Source organism: Theropithecus gelada, chromosome 16 (genome assembly GCF_003255815.1).
Source record: "Theropithecus gelada isolate Dixy chromosome 16, Tgel_1.0, whole genome shotgun sequence".
Lineage (NCBI taxonomy): Eukaryota > Metazoa > Chordata > Mammalia > Primates > Cercopithecidae > Theropithecus > Theropithecus gelada.
In genome coordinates this window covers 60,985,760-61,000,385 of record NC_037684.1, presented here as the reverse complement: position 1 = coordinate 61,000,385, position 14,626 = coordinate 60,985,760, and the positions used below count along the sequence as shown (strand labels likewise).

General features: G+C 55.6%; 1 protein-coding gene across 9 annotated transcripts; it reads right to left on the bottom strand.

Annotated features, from left to right (window-relative positions):
* Window positions 1-3,142: 3,142 nt before the first annotated feature.
* Window positions 3,143-14,099, bottom strand: ARRB2 (arrestin beta 2). 9 transcript variants are annotated; one of them, XM_025362328.1, is made up of 16 exons: window positions 13,839-13,911; window positions 9,808-9,838; window positions 9,517-9,651; window positions 8,799-8,859; window positions 8,641-8,685; window positions 8,224-8,420; window positions 7,556-7,615; window positions 7,080-7,147; window positions 6,818-6,953; window positions 6,494-6,578; window positions 6,154-6,226; window positions 5,221-5,358; window positions 4,343-4,426; window positions 4,169-4,248; window positions 4,001-4,055; window positions 3,143-3,696 (listed from the first exon to the last, which is right to left on the bottom strand). In XM_025362328.1, the coding sequence occupies exons 1-16, from the start codon at window positions 13,859-13,861 to the stop codon at window positions 3,603-3,605; spliced, it is 1,365 nt and encodes a 454-aa protein (XP_025218113.1). In that variant the 5' UTR covers window positions 13,862-13,911; the 3' UTR covers window positions 3,143-3,602. The 9 variants fall into 9 exon arrangements, with proteins under 9 accessions (XP_025218113.1, XP_025218114.1, XP_025218115.1 ...); XM_025362329.1 differs by lacking the exon at window positions 9,517-9,651 and having other exon boundaries at window positions 4,001-4,091; window positions 13,839-14,099; XM_025362330.1 differs by lacking the exon at window positions 9,517-9,651 and having other exon boundaries at window positions 13,839-14,099.
* Window positions 14,100-14,626: the final 527 nt, after the last annotated feature.

Genomic DNA, 14,626 nt, shown 5'->3' with positions numbered 1-14,626 from the left:
TACAAATTACAGGTGTAAGTCACTGCGCCCGGCCTTAAGAAAGAAAAATTTAAAACATTTATGTATTATTAAAAATACAGGAAGCCGAATGTTTGGAACTAGACAGAGGTGATAGTTGGTTGTACAACATCGTGAATATACTAAATGCCATTGAATTAGACTATTTATTTATGTATTTATTTATTTGTTTATTTATTTATTTATTGAGACAGAGTTTCGCTCTTGTCGCCGATGCTGAAGTGCAATGGTGAGATATTGGCTCTATAAAAATACAAAAATTAGGCCGGGCGCGGTGGCTCACGCCTGAAATCCCAGCACTTTGGGAGGCCGAGGCGGGCGGATCACAAGGTCAGGAGATCAAGACCACAGTGAAACCCCATCTCTACTAAAAATACAAAAAATGAGCCGGGCGCGGTGGCGGGCGCCTGTAGTCCCAGCTACTCGGGAGGCTGAGGCAGGAGAATGTCCTGAACCCGGGAGGCGGAGCTTGCAGTGAGCCGAGATCGTGCCACCGCACTCCAGCTTGGGGGACAGAGCGAGACTCCGTCTCAAAACAAAAACAAAAAAACAAAAAAAACCCACAAAAATTAGCCGGGCATGGTGGCATTCACTTGTAATCACAGCTATCTGGGAGGCTGAGGCAGGAGAACGGCTTGAACCCGGGAGGTGGAGGTTGCAGTGAGCGGAGATTGCCCCAGTGGACTCCGGCCTGGGCGGCAAAATGAGACTCCATCTCAAAAAAAGATAATCAATCAATCAATAAAATAAATAAAAAGGGCAGTTTTTCAAAGTGTGTGCTAATTAAAAATCTAGATTTTTGGATTCTTCTTGAGACCTTCTGACTCAGAATCTGGAAAGGTGGAGCCTGACTCTGGATTTTTACCATGGCACCCCGAGGGTTCTGATTCTCCTGAAAAAAAGTTGAGATCGGCTGGGCGCGGTGGCCCACGCCTGTAATCCCAGCACTTTGGGGGACCCAGGTGGGCGGATCAGGAGATCAGGTGTTCGAGACCAGCCTGGCCAATATGGTGAAACCTTGTGTCTACTAAAAATACAAAAATTAGCTGGTCGTGGTGGTGTGCGCCTGTAGCCCCAGTCACTCGGGAAGCTGAGGCAGAAGAATTGCTTGAACCCGGGAGACGAAGGTTGCAGTGAGCCAAGATTGTGCCGTTGCACTCCAGCCTGGGTGACAAAGCGAGACACCATCTCAAAAAAAAAGGCCGGGCGCGGTGGCTCACGCCTGTAATTCCAGCACTTTGGAAGGCCGAGGTGGGTGAATCACGAGGTCAGGAGTTCAAGACCAGCCTGGCCAACATGGTGAAACCCCATCTCTACTAAAAATACAAAAATTAGCTGGATGTGGTGGCGGGCGCCTGTAATCCTAGCTCCTGGGGAGACTGAGGCAGGAGAATTGCTTGAACCCAGGAGGCAAAGGTTGCAGTGAGCCAAGATCATGCCATTGCACTCCGGCCTGGGTGACAGAGCAAGACTTTGTCTCAAAAAAAAAAAAAAAAAAATTGGAGGTCCCTGGGCTTAGAGGTCAAGGAGCAGGTGCACGGGAGCAGGAGGGATGCTGGAGATGGTTTTAGAGGGGATGGTTCTTCCGCATGAGAAAGTCCAGGGTCTGCAGGGGAGGCTGCTGCTGTGGCGGGGTAAGCAAGGTCACGGGCCTTTGGGCAGCACTTAAAGCTTGTGGGTAAATGGCGATTTAACTAGACGTCATAAGCCATAACATAGACTAAAGGCCTGTGCGAGCCGCCCCCATCTGGCTCAGCAGTCAGAAGGAATGACTTTGCCTCTGGCTGTCTCTGTCCCAGTCTCTCTGGCCTCTTCAGGTTCCAGATGTTCTGTTTCCTCCTGCCTTCACACGACACTGCCATTGCCCAGAACGCTCATCCCTGCACCGTCCCCGAACTCCCCTCATCTTTCACTTCTCTGCTTAAAGGTCACTTTCTCAGGGAAATCTTCCCCAAACCCAGCCTAGCTCAGAACTCCCTGTCACGCGTTCTCCTAGCTCCGGTACTTCTCCTCTGAAGCATAGATATTGTAGTTACGTAACCAGGGAGGCCGGGCACGGTATCTCACACCTGTAATCCCAGCACTTTGGGAGGCCAAGGCGGGTGGATCACTTGAGGTGAGGAGTTTGAGAACAGCCTGACCAACATGGCGAAACACCGTATCTACTAAAAATACAAAAATTAGCTGGGAGTCGTGGCAGGCGCCTGTAATCCCAGCTACTTGGGAGGAGAATCGCTTGAACCCGGGAGGTAGAGGTTACAGTGAGCCAAGATGGCGTCATCGCACTCCAGCCTGGGCGACAGACCGAGACTCGGTCTCAAAAAAAAAAGGGAATGAATTAAGGTTTTTTTTCCTTCTGCTGCTATACTACGCCTCGTACCTTGTAGGGACTCAAATCAAGATTGTTTGTGGAATGAATGAAGGAGCTTTAGGAGGAAGGTTGGGCTACATGAGTGGAAGCAGATGATGGAGGTGAGAAATGTTTGTGGAGTGATGCTAACTCCCTCCAGGCGAGCCTGGGGCTTCGGTCAAGCCTCAGGGAGTCCCTGATGAATGTCCCAGGAGCAGCACTAGGATGTGGTCCCTAGGACAGGGCCTCATGGCAGCACGACGTTCTTGCTGCCCAAGCCTCAGCTTCTGTGTTAGAATGTAGGTACCAGACTCCAGAGACGTCCTGTGGCTTTTCTGGCGAGGCCCGCGGTTGTGGCCCCACTGAGCCACAGGAGCACACTGCTTGAGCAACCATAAGGAACAGTGGAAATGAACACGACTCGGTCACAACAGGTCACAGGTGGTCATGCATGTCAGCCGCAACAGGGAACAGCCTGCCCTGGCTAGCTCCTGTGAGCGTCTGTCTGCAGGCGGGTTAGCTATTACGACCCCTATAAATGACTAAGTTTACTTTGTGGTCTTATCAAGCCTCACCCCTGAGTTTGGACTAAGTCAAGTTTTGATGTTTACCTTGGAACACAGCCACAGCACAGTCATCCCGTAAGCATTTACTGAGAGCCTCTGTGTCAGGTGCCTTTTGGGTGCGGAAGAGAGACTGGGTCCTCCCCCACAAGCTAACAGAATCATGGACAAGCACAGTATACACTCTCTAAACACTACAGAGAAAACACACTCATGCTTAGTAAAAGATTTATTTTTTTCTTTATGCTCAGAAACAAAGAAACAGCCTTGTCCACAAAGGGTCTCCTCGTGAAGGAATGGGGGCAGACAGAGTGATCATGGGAGGTGTTTGTGTGAGGTTGAGTGGGAGTTTTGTCTCCCTCTTTCCCTCCTGTCACTCCTCTTTTTACTGTCCCCTTCCAGAAAATTTAGGTATGAACACAGCTTGCCACCCACTGCGGGGCTGGAGAAGCAGAGCTGCAGTCAAAAAATTAATGCCCACATTCAGCAAGAGAGGGTCCAGTGCGTATCATGGTGGGGGGTGCGGGGGAGAGTGAAGGGGTTGGTTGAAGAAGCTTCCAGGTGGAGGGGAAGGGAAGAGAGGCTGCGACAATCCCCCAGTGACAGTGGGGATCTTGGTCCTGTCTTCACCTCTTCCAACCCCATCCCCTCCCTTCTTCCCGCCCTGCTTCCTAGCAGAGTTGGTCATCATAGTCGTCATCCTTCATCCCCTTCAGCCGAAGCCGGGCAAAGTCCTCAAACACAATGTCATCATCTGTGGCATAGCTTGGTGGTGGGAAAGAGGGGTGTGAGGTGAGGGCTTCTGACTCTTTTCCTAGCCTCCCACTCCCTGCCCTCCCCCAGGCTGGGCCTCTGGGACAGAGGCGTTCGAACAGCAGTGGGACCAGAGGTATTCACAGGAAGGGACAAAGAAAAGGCAGCAAGAGGCAGCCTCACAAGGCTAAGCATCTTGATTTGACGCTGCGATCCCCTTCTCCCCCCAAAAAGCAAGGAAGAGGTATGAGGGCAGATTGGAATGTGGCAGGAATCTTTGTTCCAAGAGGGTGAAGTAGGGGAATGAGTTTCTTACTTGGTATCAAATTCAATGAGGTTGGTGTCCACAGGGACGTCTGTCTCCGGAGCGGCTGGGGGGATGGGAAGAGGGGGTGTGGGGGTGGGTGCTGGAAGGGCCAGTTTTCCTCCACTGGCCCTGCTTCAGGCCCTCCCTCTGAGGGCTTGGGGTGGGTGGTGTGCTCACCTGACTGGGGTCGGGGGGGGGGGGTGTGGTCGTGGGGCTTGGGGTGCATAAGAACAAAAGGCAGCTCCACAGAGACATCCCTGGGGGAAGGGGAGAGGGATCGTGAAGAGGATGACGACATAGGACTATCGAGAGCCAGTGTGACCCCCACCCAGGACCCCCCATGACACTCACCCGCCTCGAGACACCACCAGCTTCACCTTGACCCTGTAGGACACCAGGATTCCCAGCACCTCCTTGTTGGCACCCTCCTTCACGCTGCAATTGGGGTGGTGGAGTCAGACCAGGGCCCATCACCCCGCCACCTGGCCCACCGTGGGGTTCCCATGGGGCCTCTGGGCAGGACCACAAACTCGCACAGGCCCGCGGGGCCCCAGCAGCCCGGGCGTGCGGTTACGGTACAGTGCGCACTGCACTCCCCGTGCAGAGCCTCCTGTGGTTTCTCTCCCGTAAAAGCTGACGTCCTTCTCCGCTAACAGTACTGCACCGTCTGGCTCTCCATTAGCCCCTGACCTCACCTCCTCCTCCTCTCCTGCTACTTAGTTGCCTTCCGGGCCTGTTGTATGTGGCTGTGCAGTGAGAACCCTGAACAAAGGCACCAGGGAAGGTGAAATCCAGCCCTTTGTGAAGCTGGGGACATCCAGGGCTGCTCCTGCCCGAGGGCACGATGGCACCTCCCCATTCCTCCAACACTCCAGGCTGCCCCACCTCTGAGTCTGTGTTTTTTCTCTGCCCAGAACTCTCCTTTCCTGCTCACCCATGTTGCTTACTTCCGCTGGGTCCTTACTCCGAATTCACCTTTGCATCTCACTGCGCCCCATCCCTCCCTTCTGTGCCTGGCTTTTTCTCCTTCATACTTGTCACTAAACCTGCCGTACAGTGACCACTGATCGGATTTGTCTAGCCTCCCTCTCCTAGAATGTAAGAGTTCTTTTTGTCTCTTCTGTTCACTGTACCTCCCTGGCACCTAGGATAGGGCCTGGCACATAGTTAGCACTCAACTGACGTCTGGCCCCTGGCCTGCGGGGGACCCGCCCCAGCCCCACCCTCACATGGTGCTGGAAGCCAGGTTGGTGTCCTCGTGTTTGAGTTTCCCATCCAGGGCGAGACCCCGCTTCTCCCGGTTGTCACTGAGCAGCGGGGTGATGGTGTACACCTTACAGAACGTGGAGCTGGGAGATACCTGGTCACTGGGGGTGGGGACAAGAGAACAAGACGCTTCAGGGGGCTGGACTGGGCGAGGGGCGGCCTATCACCCCCAAGCAGCATCTCCCCTTCACCAGTCCCTTCTCTCTTTGGGCACAGGTCACAAGGGAGTAGGTTGTGGCTCAACGTGCTCAAGAAAATTAGCAGCCCAGAGGTGCCTGGTTGTAGAGGGAATACCCTTTTAAGTGAAGATGGTGGCTGGTCACGGTGGCTCACGCCTGTAATCCCAGCACTTTGAGAGGCCATGGCGGGTGGGTCACTTGAGGTCAGGGGTTCAAGACTAGCCTGGCTAACACGGTGAAACCTGTCTCTACTAAAAATACAAAAAAATTAGCCTGGCGTGGTGGCAGGCGCCTGTAGTCCCAGCTACTCGGGAGGCTGAGGCAGGAGAATGGCTTGAACCCGGGAGGCGGAGCTTGCAGTGAGCTGAGATCACGCCACTGCACTCCAGCCTGGGCGACAGAGCGAGACTCCGTCTCAAAAATAAATAAATAAATAAATAAAAATAAGCCAGGTATGGTGTTGCATGCCTGTAGTCCCAGCTACTTGGGAGGCTGAGGCAGGATAATCGCCTGAACCTGGGAGGTGGAGGTTGCAGTGAGCAGAGGTTGCCCCATTACACTCCAGGCTGGGCAACAAGAGCAATAATTCCATCTCAAAAAAAAAAAAAAAAAAAAAAAATAGTGGCGATGGCTCAGGAAGAATTCTTCCCCCACCTCACACTCTCCGATCCTGCTCTTCTCCCCCAGACTGGGAACTGGGTCTCTCCCGATACTCACTCTTGTTCGAGTTGAGCCACAGGACACTTGTACTGGGCGGTGCTGAAGAGGCAGATGTCGGCGTACTGTCTCACTGTGGGGGGGGACGGGGTCAGGTAGCTCTGGATGGAGCACAAGCCACCCCCACAACACAACTCCAGACCCCGTGGCGTGGCCCCTCCATGCTCCCCCCCGGAAGCAGTAAACACCGAGGCTCCCTGTATCATTCTGGAACAACCTAAATTCTTTGAGCCCTGGTGGGTCTCCCGCCCTGGGAAATGGCCTGGGCTGAGATCACACCAGGAGCCACCTGTGCAGTAACACCCTCCCCAAAGACCCCCTTCCAAACCCCACCTCCTACCAGAGACTTTGATCTTCTTGACGGTCTTGGTGGAGTTGTTGGTGACGTGGACATTTACATTGAGGGGCTCCCCATGGTAGTACAGCTTTTGGGGGGAGGGGGTCATATGAATTGGATCTGGTTTTTACTGGTCCCATCATCAGTGTGTCCCCAAACACAACACATTGTTCTGGCCCCCTCCCATCAAACCGAAGCATACGGCAACTCTCCACATCCAGCCAAGGCAACCTCCTTTACAAATGTCATCTTGACGTGTGGCTTCGCCCCCCCCTCCCCTGGGTCTAAACTGCACCGTGGCATCCGCGTCACCCTCTCACACCCCACCTCCTTGTCCAGGGAAGCCTCGAGGTGCAGGGACCGGTCAGACATGAGGAAGTGGCGTGTGGTTTCTGCTGAAGGCTGGGGGCCGGGTTTCTCTGGGGCAAACTGCACCTTTCGGATCACCAGCCGCACAGAGTTCCTGGGATGGGGGTGGGGGCAGAAGGGGGTCAATCCTCAGACACCTAGACCCCTACTCCTCCCCCGCACAGGGCCTGGGCTCCTGGAAAGCCTCCTCTTACATCATAGAGGAGGTCGCGTCCCTCACCTTTTGTGGCTTTTCTCCTCTAGTGATTTAGCACAGAAGGCTCGAATCTCAAAGTCTACGCCGCAGGCCTCGGGAGGGGGAGAAAAGGCCACATCTTACCCAAGGCTCCCGCCACCATCACTCCCCTTCCTTCCTCCCCCTTCCCTCCTCTTGGGCAGGGATGCTTGCCCCATTGTGGTCTCACGACCCTGGCGACCAAGTCTTCTTCCTCTCCAAAGCCCCGAACTTGGCAGAGGCTTGGTCATGGTAGTGCAAGGGGCAAGGGGAGTCCCCATCCCCAGATCCATGCAGGTCCAGAGAGCAGGAGGCAGGGTCACGCGTGCACCACCATACACACCCCACTTCCATGGAGACACTGGCCTACCCTTGGCCCCACCCTGGCATCTCGACAGTTCACCCTCTGGCTCAGCTGTGCCTCCAGGCTCCTGCTGGCCCCTGTCCTGCCCTGGGAGCCCTCAGAGCTGTTCCTCCCATACCTTCCCTGTGTCCTCTGGTCCTGGCTGCAGTGTGACAGAGCATGGAAGATTCTGGGGTATCTGTGGCAGAGGAAAGAGAAGACTTCAGTCCTTCCAGAAAGCCCCCAGATCTTCCTCCAAATCTCAACTTGCGAGGCTGGAGAGGTCGGGCGCGGTGGCTCACGCCTGTAATCCCAGCACTTGGGAAGGCCGAGGTGGGCGGATCACCTGAGGTCAGGGGTTCTAGACCAGCCTGACCAACATGGCGAAACCCTATCTCTACCAAAAATACAAAATGAGTCGTGTGTGGTGGCGCACGCCTGTAATTCCAGCTACTCAGGAGGCTGAGGCATAAGAATCGCTTGAACCCAGGAGGCAGAGCTTGCAATGAGCCAAGATTGTGCCACTGCACTCCAGCCTGGGCGACAGAGTGAGACTTTGTCTCAAAAAAAAAAAGAAAAAGAGGCTGGAGAAAGGACTCCTGGGGATGAGAAAGGAGGAAGGAAGGGACCCAGAGAGAAGGCAGATAATCAAGGGCTTCCTGAATGCATGGGGACCCTGAAGGGAGGTGGATCTAGGGTCCCTGCCTCACTGTTTCTTCCAGATCTGCCCATAGCAGTGCCTTACTCCCACCCCAGACACAGTCCCAGCCCAGCCCCCTGGCCCTCAGAGGGCAGGGGCATCCTCACGGTGAAGAAGAAGGGGTGTGCATGCTGGCCAAGCTTCCTCAGCAGCCGGTCCTGCAGGCGGGTGGCGGGCCGGGGCGGGTTGGGCACCGGGGGGAAGGCCTGGTAGGTGGCGATGAACAGGTCTTTACGGAAGGACAAGCCCAGCACATCCAGGTCTTCACGGCCATAGCGGAAGGCGCAGGTGAGGGTCACAAACACTGGCAAGGGAGGGTAAGATGTATGATCAAGAGCCCCACTTCCCCAGTCCCCCAGCACCTAGCAGCCGCTGCTCCTCCCTCAGCAGCATGAGACTTGCCTGAACCCTACTCCTGGCTTCCACCTCCAGCCTCCATCTCTCTGGGGTGCCCTTCCAAGGCCAGCCCATTTCACTTCCCTAGCCCCCACTTCCCCTGAGCCCCCTGGACTTGGGGCCAGTACCTTTGCGGTCCTTCAGGTAGTCAGGGTCCACAAGCACCACGCCATCTAGGAGGGGGACACACCAGCTCACTTCCGGAAAGAGCCGCCGCCCCCTTTCCTGGGCCCGGGAACTTCTTCCCCTCTTGGGGAACGAGCTGCTCCTTTCTGAGAACACTTACCTACAGGGTCCACCTTGTCCAGGTGATCTACGAAGTCCCGCTTGCCCAAGTACACGGTGAGCTGAGGATGTCAAGGGGTCACAGGGGAGATTGGGGAGGATGGTGACAGGGCATCGGAGCCCTCAAAACTGGCTGCCCTGCCCGGGGATCTCCAGGCTGGGCTATCAGGAAGGAGTTTCTCCAGCTTTCCTCCCAACAGTGTTGGAAAGTGAGGGTGGCGGCGTTTCTCAGACTAGTGGACCTTAACGCTTTTTAGCTGCTCCCTAATCTCTGCACACCTCTGCCCACCAGCCCGGGGGGTGTGTGTGTGTGTTTGTGTGTCAGCCCAACCAGTCAGGTGTGTGTCTGTGTGTGTGTGTTTGGCCTCAGCCCACCCAGTCAGGTGTGCATGTGAACATGTATGTGCATGTGTGTCTGTGTGTGTATGTGTCTGCATCCTCAGGGAGGACTCAGCCCAACCAGCGAGGTGTGTTTGTGTGTGTCTGTGTGTGTGTGCATTTGCATCCTCAACCAGCCAGAGGGGTGTGTGTGTGTGTGTATTTGTGTCTGTGTGTGTCCGTGTGTCTATGTGTGTGTGTCTTTGGATCCTCAGGGAGAACTCAGTCCTACTAGCCAGCTAGAGAGCAGCTGCCACCCTCACGAGGTCCCCTCAAGGGGCTCTAGGATCAATAGGCCATAGCCTGGGTGGGGGCTGTTAACTTTTCCCAGCCCCACGCACCTTGGGTTGGGCCCTAGGAGGGCTACAGGCACATGGCTTGCTTCTGGCCACCTCCTCTGTGATCTGCTTGGGGACCCGGGCCTGCCCCACCCAGCCTGTGGCTGGCTCAGGCTGAGCAGCCTCTGCGGCAAGGGGCTTCAGGAGGGAAGGAAGTCGGCTCTTAGCTGTCACAGGAAGTGGGGAGCTAGGGGTTGGGGATCATCTTTGGGCAGGTTGGGGATCGTCTAGGGGAAGGCTGGGCTTTGCTGGGGCCCAGGGAGGGTTGAAAGGGTAAGTGCTGTGGAGACTCACCTTGCAGTTAGGGCTCGACTTCTTGAAGACCCTAACAAAACAGAAAGGGAAACCCCACTGCCTCCCTCAGACTCAGCAGGGACCCCACGCCAGGACCCTCTCCCTCCCAGGCCTCCTGCCTGAGGCTGCAGGGCTTTGCCCAGCTCTGCCCCTTTCCCCTTCTTCCTGGAAGGTCCTTCCTATTTCTAACATGGCGGCAAGGGGAAATGCCCCTTCTCTTGTCCACCCTCCTTCGTCCCCGTCCCTCCCTAGTAATGGCCACTGGTTGCCCTAGGAACCACCCAGGCTCTTCCCAGAGGACCAGAATGGGCAGGTTGCCGCAGTATCTGGGTAAGACCTAATCATCTTTCCATCTGGTCTACAGCTCTGACCGCTGGAGCATAGAGGAGAGCAATGACCCTGGCCTTTGGCCCTAGATGGTTTCTACCATAGGCCCTACCCAAGTTTGACTCTACTCTACTCACCTCCAATGTCCCCAACTCCGACCTCAACAGCTTAAAAGCCTATTTGAACGCCCAGCCTTTAGGAAGCTGACCCAGCCCAGACTCTGGTCACTCCTTGTTTTGGGTTCCTGTCACACCTTGTTGATGTTTTACTTGTGGTGTGGTAGCACACACAGACAGTTAGCTGCCTCCCTCCTCAGACTGTGAGCCTCGGAGGCAATTCATTTACGCATCTCCAGCACAGTGCCACCCAGATCATGAAGATGCTAATGCTGCTAACATTCAGAGTGACTTCTCCATGCCCAGCACCGTTCCACGTGTTTCAAATGTGTCATCTCTTGTAATAATCTGTTGTTTGAGATGGAGTCTCACTCTGTTGCCCAGGCTGGAGTGCAGTGGTGCAATCTCGGCTCACTGCAACCTCCGCTTCCCAGGTTTAAGTGATTCTCCTGCTTCAGCCTCCCAAGCAGCTGGGATTACAGGCGTGAGCCACCACGCCCAGGTATGTTTTGTATTTTTTTTTTTTTTTTCGAGACGGAGTCTCGCTCTATCACCAAGGCTGGAGTGCAGTAGCATGCTGTAAGCTCACTGCAACCTCCACCTCCTGGGTTCAAGCGATTCTCATGCCTCAGCCTCCTGAGTAGGTGGGATTAGAGGTGCCTGCCATCATGTCTGGATAATTTTTTATTTTTTTGAGATGGAGTCTTCCTCTGTCGCCCAGGCTGGAGTGCAGTGGCGCAATTTTGGCTCACTGCAACCTCTGCCTCCCAGGTTCATGCCATTCTCCTGCCTCAGCCTCCCGAGTAGCTGGGACTACAGGTGCCCACCACCACGCCCGGCTAATTTTTTGTATTTTTAGTAGAGACGGGGTTTCACCGTGTTAGCCAGGACGGTCTTGATCTCCTGACCTCGTGATCCGCCTGTCTCGGCCTCCCAAAGTGCTGGGATTACAGGTGTGAGCCACTGTGCCTGGCTGCTAATTTTTATATTTTTAGTATAGATGGGGTTTCCCTATGTTGGCCAGGCTGATCTCGAACTCCTGACCTCAAGTGATCCGCCCGCCTCAGCCTCCCAAAGGGCTGGGATTACGGGCTTGAGCCACTGCGTCTGGCCTGTATTTTGTAGTTTTTTAGTAGAGACAAGGTTTCCCCAAGTTGGTCAGGCTGATCTCCAACTCCTGACCTCAGGTGATACACCTGCCTCAGCCTCCCAAAGTGCTGGGATTACAGGCATGAGCCACCACGCCCGGCCTTAGGTTGCAGTGAGCCAAGATTGCGTCACTGCACTCCAGCCTGGGTGACAGAGCAAGACTCCATCTCAAAAAAATAAAAATAAAATAAAATAAAATAAAATAAAATAAAATAAAATAAAACTACCCAGTGATGGAGGTCCTAATGTCTCTATTTTCCAGGTGAGGAAACTGAGGCAGAGAGAGGTTAAGTGTTTTAAGGTCACAGAGAGAGTAAATGGTGGGAATTAATAGAAACCAAGGCCGTCTGGCTCCGAGTCCATCCTCTCAATCAATATTACACTATCCGTCTCTGTAGTTGGCATCAATAGTTTGTTCAATTGAAGGGTATTCGCTTTCCAGTTGCTGAAACAATTTAAGCCTGGACTCCACCCATTGCTGGGAGGGTAAGGAAGTGTTTGGCAATCCCAGTGATCTGGCCAATTGTGAGCCTATTCTTTGAAGCATCACCTTACTCCTTCCAATCCACTCTGCCTCAGCAGTGATCCCTGGAAAGGATCCTCAGATAGACAGCAGAACGTGAAATCCTGCCAACTAGCCCATCCCTCCTCCAACTCTACCACCCCATTCCCAGAGGATCCCAATGGGCAGGCTGCCGCAGTATCTGGGTAAGACTTAACCATCTTTCCATCTGGTCTACAGCTCTGACAGCTGGAGCATATAGGAGAGCAATGACTCTGGCCTTTGGCCCTAAATGGTTTCTACCATAGGCCCAGTTTCTGCTACAACTTCACTTGTCCCTTCTTCCCAGAAAGCCAAGCTGTCCAAAGATTATAAGGTAAAGGGTATGGAGGCCCCCAGGTATTCCTAACCAATAAAAGAGAATAAACATCGGTACGGTGGCAGCTAGAAAAAACATCCTATCTTTTGTCCCAACTTGGGGGCTGAGTGCTGTGGCATCATCCAGGCTCTCCCTCCCCTTTGCTTCTGGTTTTCCTCTTTGTCCCAGCGTGTCCTCCCATTAGGAGCCCTGGCACAGGGCTGTGACAGCCACAGTCAGTGGGCCAACTGGAGTGTGGCTCTGGGGCAACTGCCCTGGAGCAGCTGCAAGGCACCTGCCCTTTGGATCCTAACCCAGCCACCTCCTGCCAGGCTGAGGAGGAGCAGCGTGCAGATACTAGGCTGGCCAAGGAGGCAGAGTGTGGGGATGACCAGGGAGCTGCCCAGTGGGGGCAGGGGTAGCTGAAGCAGATGTCCTTTCACACTTCCTGCTATTCTCTCCATTTCCTGTGGCCCAGAATTTGATGGAGGTGAGGGAAATTGGGTCAAGTCAGCAGTCCCCTTTGGTCCATCTGTCCCACTCCTTGAACCACATAACGGAAATCAGGGGCCTCCCACAAGTCAGCAACTTCCCCTTTCTCTGGGATGTTTAAACCCTAATCCAGGACACCGATCATCTCTCTGATGATCTCTTTCTGATACTCATCTACTTGACCCTCAGAAACCTGGGTTCTCCTACTCTATAGGTTGGAAGTGGGGTCGATATGATGCTTTGCAGAGCAAGCCAGAGGTCAGGACCAATTCCCTATTCCCGATCCCCTCTGGGTTGAGGCCTGCAGCCCCAACCTTTCTGTCTTTTGCTCCTGCTCCCCTGGGACTCAGGCATTCACCCCTTACCCCTTGGGGGTGTTGAGTCACAACAGGAAGTGGATTTTGCTAGAGACCAAAAAAGAGAACTCGGGGTATCAGTGGAAGGAAAGAGCCTCGATTGCACAGAAAACATCCGGGGAGTGGACGCGCGCCCAGCGTGAATACTGCCTCCCCCACCCCCAGGGAGAGGGATCCGATCTAGTTTCAGGAAGGGTCGGGCTCTCCCAAGATGAAGCTGTTGCTCCTGGCAACCCAGGGGAAGGTAGAAGTTTGGATGAGGAGCCACCCGGCCCTCGGGACAGGTGTGGGCAGCGCGACTACCTGGGGGATATTGGACAGGAGGCTTTGCATTGGCTTGGCACGAGTCTGGAGGGGATCCCCCTCCCAGCATCCAGCCTCCCCGTACACGACCCCTCGGGGCCAGCCACCTGCTCCTCCCTCCGTCCCTGCATCGCAGCCTGCCCAGACTCCTGGGCACGGGAGAGCCCAGTAGTCTGGCCCCACATCCCTGAGAGAACCCCGACACCGGTTTTTCTGATCCCCCTCCGGCCTCGCTTTCTGCAGGGGCCCGGCATTTCCCCCCAACCTCATTATCCTCGAGGACCTGCGCGTGCGGCCCCGGATGGCTGTCCCTAGGGACCCAGGCGTCCGGCCCCCAGATCCTCTCCGCTGCGTCCTCGTCTGGGACCGTCCCAGCCCCCGCCCCGAGCCGCCGCCCATGCCCCGCCGCGTGGCCCCACCTCCCTTACCTGGTCCCGGGTTTCTCCCCCATGGTGCGCGCGCCCGCCGCCCGCTCGGTTCGCGGCTCGCTCGCAGCCTCCTCGCCCGCTGCCAAGATCCCTGCTCCTCCCCGCGCCAATGCGCACGCGCGCCCTCCGCGCTCTCGCCTCTTCCCCCTCCCTCCCGGCCCGGCTCTGGTCTGGGGGAACCGGGGCCAGATGCGTCAGCCGGATCGCGCGCGCCGCGGCGCTGCCCGCCCTCTCCTAGCAGACACGCGGGGCCATTGGCTCCGCCCCCAGCCCTTCGCGCTCCGTCCCAGCCGGGGAGCCCTCCCCCGCGCGCGGGGCCCGCTCCCGCTCTTCCCGCCCATCTGCCCGCCCCGCCGCAACCCCTTGAAACCGATTGGGCCCCCCTAAACCAAGGCGCCCGCCTTCCAGGGGATCTAAGTCTTTCGATTGGCCCTCGGCATCCAGAACCTTTAGGGGTCTCCTCCCCTTTGTTTGCTTTCTCAGTGGCGGTGGGGGCGACCGGGCTGTTGGGGGCGGTGGAATGAGCTGAAGCGCCGTCTGGGAAGGAGGATGGTGGGGGGGAACACGTGGGTGAGCAGTTCAATTGCGTGATACTTGCTTCAGTGCGCGCCGCTCACCTGCTCCACGCGGAGCGTGCCGCCTTCTGTGGCCAGCCCTCCCGCTTCTTCACCGCAGCGTGTCAGCTCCTCCTGGTGTCTACATTTGATCTTCGCAGGGTTCCCTTTTCCAATGTCTCTGACTATCCATCTCCTTCACCCACCCATCCCAGCTAACATCCACTCACTCAC